This window comes from Castor canadensis, chromosome 5 (genome assembly GCF_047511655.1).
Source record: "Castor canadensis chromosome 5, mCasCan1.hap1v2, whole genome shotgun sequence".
Classification (NCBI taxonomy): domain Eukaryota; kingdom Metazoa; phylum Chordata; class Mammalia; order Rodentia; family Castoridae; genus Castor; species Castor canadensis.
This window is the reverse complement of record NC_133390.1, coordinates 155329853-155335852: the sequence shown is the minus strand read 5'-3', so window position 1 is coordinate 155335852 and position 6000 is coordinate 155329853. Positions and strand designations below refer to the sequence as shown.

At 53.1% G+C, this 6000-nt stretch overlaps 1 protein-coding gene across 1 annotated transcript in view; it reads right to left on the bottom strand.

Moving 5' to 3' along the window:
* Nucleotides 1-2306: 2306 nt before the first annotated feature.
* Nucleotides 2307-6000, bottom strand: part of Tcf15 (transcription factor 15) — a 40080-nt gene continuing 36386 nt past the window's right edge. The window contains exon 4 of the mRNA XM_020164577.2: nt 2307-2913. Within this exon, the coding sequence (XP_020020166.1) occupies nt 2839-2913 (75 nt within the window). The 3' untranslated portion in view covers nt 2307-2838. The remainder of the gene's footprint in view (nt 2914-6000) is intronic.

The following is a 6000-nucleotide window of genomic DNA, read 5'->3' as shown; positions in this document are numbered from 1 at the left end:
GTGAAATCTCACTGAGCTGTGCTCTAGGGGCCTGCACCTGTGGCTGGATGTGTGCTGGGCTTCCATGAAAAGGTTTAGCTAAGTGTGCTAAGGCATGTGTGCGTTTAATGAATGCACGGCAGGACTAATGTGTGCTGGAGTTTCTTTGGGATAGATAGTATCTCAGCAGTTGTGCAGCAGCTGAACTTTTTACAATGAAGATAGCAGAGAAACCTATATTTTTTCTCAGAAACAGTAACTGGTACAGCCTTTCTGGAAGGACACTCAAGACACTGACAGGAGCTGTCTTCAGGGACGGGCCTGGGGGAGGTTATGCATTTCTCTCTGTAGACTATTTGATGCAACTTGAACTATTTACCTAGTGCATAAATGGTCTACTAAAAAACTCCTAGCCAGGCGCTTTTGGTTCATACCCAAAATCCTAGCTACTTAGGAGGCTGAGACTGGGAGGATGGTGATTCAAGGCCAGCCCAGGCAAAGCGTTCACTCAGGTCCCATCTCAATAGCGGGGTGCCGTGGTGTGTGCCTATCATGCCAGCTGTGCAGGAGACTGAGACTGGGAGGATCACAGTTCAGTCTAGCCTGGACAAAAAAGTTTGTGAGATCCCATCTCAAGAGAAAAAAGCTGGATGTGGGGGTAGACACCTGTCATTCCAGCCTAAAATAAAAGAATTGCTGTCCAGGCCAGTCTGGGCAAAATGTGAGACCCTATCTCAAATACCTAGCAAAAAGGGATGGAGGCATGGCTCACGCGGTAAAGCGCCTGCCTTGTAAGCATGAAGCCCTGAGTTCAAACTCCAGTACTACCCAAATACAAAAAAAGAAGAACTATTTAACAAAGCAAGACAAACGCTTTCTGTTCTTGCTAGTTAGAGACTGAGCCAGAGAGGTCCAGAGGGTCAAGCAGTATCTCTGGGGTCACCAGCAAATCTGGTGGCAGAAGTGGGCTTCTAGCCCAGAGCACCCAAGTATCTGCTCTGCCCCCACTCCCAGGTTTCCTGCCATTGACAAGGTCACAGTGCTTTTCCTGTGGCTTTGCCAGAAGCTGCCTGTACCTGGAGTGGGGTAGACGTACAGAGCAATGTGCTTTCCTAATTAGCTCCCAAAGGGGAAGCGCGGCCACACTGGGACACAGGATAGGCAAGACCTGTGTCCCTGGAATACCGGGGAAGGGAGGTAGAGGATAGCTCTGGGGGTGGACTGGCATCTGGGTATACTCCTTCTCCCACCTCTCATGCCACCGCTTAAGGCTTTGCCACTGGCTCAGACTAGGGCTGACAACTCCAGCACCCCCCTTTTTACTCATTTTTGTCCCTGAGGTAGAGCAAATGGGTTAGGCTCAGCCCCATGATGACTGGCACGGTGCCTGGCACATAGTGGATTCGTGACATTGTGTTGATCTGCAAAATGGGCAGCCCCCACTCAGGGTCAAATGCATGGAGCAGTGTGCAGAGCACAGGGAGTACTAACACAGGCAGTGGAGCCAGACTGCATCAGTAGCATGAAATAAGTGTTTGATAAATGAAAAAAACATAGCAAATACAAATATGATTTTGCCAAGGTAGGGGCAGCGACCTGGCTGCTCCAGCTTCTCTCTGCCTCCCCTCTTCCCTCAGGCCTCCTGAGCACCTCTCATCCTGGCCTCACAGGGACACGGACCCAGCCAGAGAGCCAGGAGCCCTTGGCTTCACTGACCAGCTGTCCTTATCCTCAGCTCCTGCTTCCCAGGGCTGCCAGTCCTGTAATAGGGTAGAGGGGGGACAGGTCCCGTAATGGTGACAGGGGAGAAGGTCAGGGGAAGGGGCTGCTGTGGACTTTAAAAGTGGACAGACCCCAGGGTGTCTCTGCCAGGTGCCTTTTGTTGTCATTGGTCCCCCAAATCATCCCAACTAAGACAGGAGTAAGAATGCCTCCTTAGTAAGCCCTCGTTTGCACTTGTGGAAAACTGTAGATGTGGCCACAGTCACCTTGTGAAGCGGAGTAACAGCAGCTGATAAGAGGAGCAAGGCCTCCCTTTCTACATGGGCTTGGGGTGATGGATTAAGCAGGGAAAGGAGGGAGAAGGAGGTGCACCGGGTGCTTGCTCTTGTTTCTGTATGTGCTTGATATTCACAGGGAACAGGGATGTCACAAAAACTGGTGGCTGAGGTAGCCTCTGGAAGGACAGGGAGAGGGAGACTTTGTTTCACACATCATCTCAAAACCTTTGAATGTTGAACCACGGATCTAGTCCTTATTTGAAAATAAATAAAATTAAGATTTCTTTACTCACCATGCCAGACACCCAACAGATCAACCCTGGCTAGAGAAACGCAGTGAGGGAGACTGTCACCTCCACTTCTGCAGGGGGGCCGCCTGCCTGCCCCAGCCCACCCACCAGGGCCCCACAGTCCTAGCTACAGCTATACCTCTTTCTAGGTCCCAGGAGGGCCACCTCTGACTCCTGCCGCCAAACGGTCCTTCCCTTCCTCAGCTGGGAATGACATCTTTTATTTAAAAATACTTTTATTTTAAACCCACCAACTCGCTCTCACACACACCAGCACTCATGCGCAGACACACACACGCCCCCTCTGTCACCAACAGTCTTTGGTTTTCTGAAAGTTCTGCCTTGCTCTGACCAGCCGGGCCTGGGAGGGCTGAATGGCTCCTTCTAGCTCCCCAGGGTACGGTGGAGGTGTCCAAGGGGCCCTGCCCAAACAGTCCTGGGCCTAGGCCATCGTCCCCTGGTCCTTACACAAAGAAGGGGTGGGCTTGGCTTCTGGGATCTTCTCCCGTCCCAGCCAGTGGCTGGCTCCCGGCCTCTTTCTCTGTGGTCCTGCTTGCAGGGGCCCAGGCTCATCTCCGTGGCCCTCGAAGGGGGGGCACCCCCCTGACTTTCAAGCAGCTGCCCCCCAGGTCACGACGGCCACCCTGCAGAAGAGGAGAAAGAGGTTTTAGGAGAATGGGTCAGGTCACTGGGAACACTGGAACTAACCTCTGTGTCCAGCAACAGGGGACTTGATAAATAAATCACAGTTCAGCCACACAATAAAGTTCTCCAGAGCAAAAAGCAGAAGAAACCATGGACTAAGGGAGTGCTGTGGACGACACTGCGTAGGGGCAAAAGCAACAACAGAACGGAAGGAATACGCCTGCCTTGGAGGTTCTAGAAACACGTGTATGTGGGAAATCACTGATAGGCCTTCCTCGGAGAAAGGGATCTGACGATGGGAGGCGGAATGAGGGTTTCTCACTTTATGGACTCTTTACGTTTTCCACTCTCCCATGTGATTTGTTGTCTTAAAAAATTCATGCATAGACATACTTTTTGGGGGGAATTGAACCCAGGGCCCTATGCACGCTAAGCACTTGCTCTACCTCTGAGCTATATCCCCAGTCCTCAAACTTTGAATACGTTGTGCAGCATAATATTTTCCATTAGAGGGACAGACACTGCAGTGGTTCCCTGGCTGCCTGACCATGTACCCAGCAACTGACTCAGCCACCTTTGAAAGTAGACCATGGGTCTGTGGCCTCCCTGCCTCACTGGGGATCTTCCCTTTGCCAGGAATATGCTTTTGGGGCTTGTCACCCTGGGAAGGTTTCTCTACTCCTAGAATGGCCTAGCACTTCCTGACTTTTGGGACATATCCGGGGATAAAACCTAGAAGGAAAGCCAGGGTCCTTCCTGTGTTCCCCCATCAGGCTGAGAGCTGAGGAGCGGCAGGAAAAGGGGTTCTTTACTCTGAGGCTCCATTTCCAGCCTATTGCTTGAAGCAGGTACTGATCAATGCTGCCTGAATGAGGGGTGACCCTTGGAAGACAAGCTTGTGGTGGCAGCCCCTGAAGCCACCTGTCGCTCACCTCACAGGGGCATCTCTACCAGTCCCTCCCACAATACTCTTAGGTCAGACACACAGGTTTCGTCCTTACTGGAAGACAGATCACAGTCATTACAGTGCTCTCTCTTTTTGGTGCTGCAGTGTTGAATGACTGGCCTAGTGGCACCTGGCCCCTTAATAAAAAGAGTTGGGCTAGACCACTCTTACTCCAACAAGCTGTCCTGTTTCCAGGACACGCTGCTGTGTGAGCTCTCAAGAGGCCGGCAGTGTCCTCGGCTCATGCAAAGAGCTAGCTGACCATATGGGAGTTCTGCCCCTGCCCCCCTCCACCCCCGGCCCAGGTTGGGGCAGATCCATCCAGATGTGAGCCCAGCCTCCCTCGAGGCTCATCGGGCCTAGGGACAGCATGTTCACTCACAGGCAGGGCTATTTTGGGGGCTGAGGCCATGGTCCCAGCAGAGCCTGGGTCTGGGCTTCTCAGACTAACTCTGGCAAAAGTAGCTGAGAAGGGTGGTGGGGCAGGGGGAAGGAGGGAGTGTTGAGGTTGGGGGTAGAAAGCCAGCCTTCCCCCCCTTCACTTTGTAAGTCTTCAGGGACAGGGAGCGCCACTCCCACCCCAAGTCGGAGGCCATCTGGAGCCCTGAGTCCCACCCATGTGAATGCTGGGACAATTCACTTCCCTGGACCTCGGTTTCCTCATCTAGGAAATGGGGACAAAAATGACTCTACTGCCACCCCAGGTGCAGCTGAATGTGAATGTAGCTGGTTACTGCTAAGAGAGCTTAGAAGCAGTCCTGACTGGCTCCAGGCTGTTTGTCCCTTAGGAACTCAGAGTCAAGGGTCTTTGGGAAGCACTGTGGCTTAGGCTGGGCTCAAGTGAGACAGTCCTTGCCTTTAATCCCATGACTGCCTGCTGGACCTCAGGCAAGTGACTCATTTCCCTGAGCCTCAGTTTCCCCACTTGGGACGTGGAGTTACTTTACAGGCAACACGAGTTCATATAGGTTACATGAGCCACCAGATAAAGCTTCTAGCCCAGTGTCAGAATGCAGTAAGTCTTCTATAATGTTCGCAGGTACAGTTCTCAGCACCGTCTGGGAATGGCATCTCCACTACTTTCCACTTAAGCACACCATCAGGGGACAGCTTCACAAGAGGATCCTGTCCCCCAGGTGACAAGAGGGAAATGGGGCAGAGACAAGAACCTCCTTCCCATCTCCCAGTCTCTCCTGCTATGGCAGCGCCCCAGCCCTAAGTCCTCCTTGAACAGCAAGAAGCTATACTGACTTTCCAAGAAGACCCCAAGGCCACACGAGCCAGGACAGGAGGGAGGTGGTGGCTCAAGGTGAAGAGATAGGGTCTGCAACCTTGTTGCTTCTTGGCCTCAGAGCTCAGCAGGAAGCAGGGCTCCCCAAGACAGTTTTCTTCCAGCAGAGTCCTGGAGGGGCCAGCGCTAGCCAGGACCACCCTTCTCACCTATTCCCAGAGGAACCTGTGAACATGAGCATGGTTTCTGCGGCCAAATTTGGCTGGGCTCTGGGTCCCACAGACAGATTCCAGGGTAGTGGTCAGACCCAGGAGAGGCTCTGTGAGCTGTGGAACAGGCCTGAGATGTACAGGGGACCTCCAGGTTGACTGCTGTGGGATAGGCATGGGGCACACAGGCCTTGACCTTAGGCCTGCAGGTTCAGGGCCCTCCCACTGTCACTTTCCCATTCCCAGTCAGGCATGAACTGGATCCCCTGCTTCATCAACAGCTGTGCATCTCTGACCCAGTGGCAGCATGTCCATGCAGGTGGGGACAGCCAAAGGGTCCTTCCCTGCCTGCTAAGGGACCTAAATGGTAAATCATGAAGCACACCAAGCACAAATCAGTGTTCAGGAAGACTGTGGTCACTGTCACTGGCCAATTCCTGCCTCACTCGTGCTCCCACCACCTGTAACGTCCTCCCAGTTCCTTCTCTAGGTTATGATTTCAGAGCCCAGCTCCTGCTGTGCTGCTCCCAGAATACTCTCCTCTACCCTTTCATCTGCCACCTTTCTTCCCAAGTCCCCTGGGGCTGGGCTGCCTCTGGGCTCTGACAGTCCCTTTGTGCTCCCTTCCCCTGCCATCAGACCATAGCATCCTTGTCCTCATCTCCCATTCAACTGGGAGCATCTGACTGGCTGGCAGGTG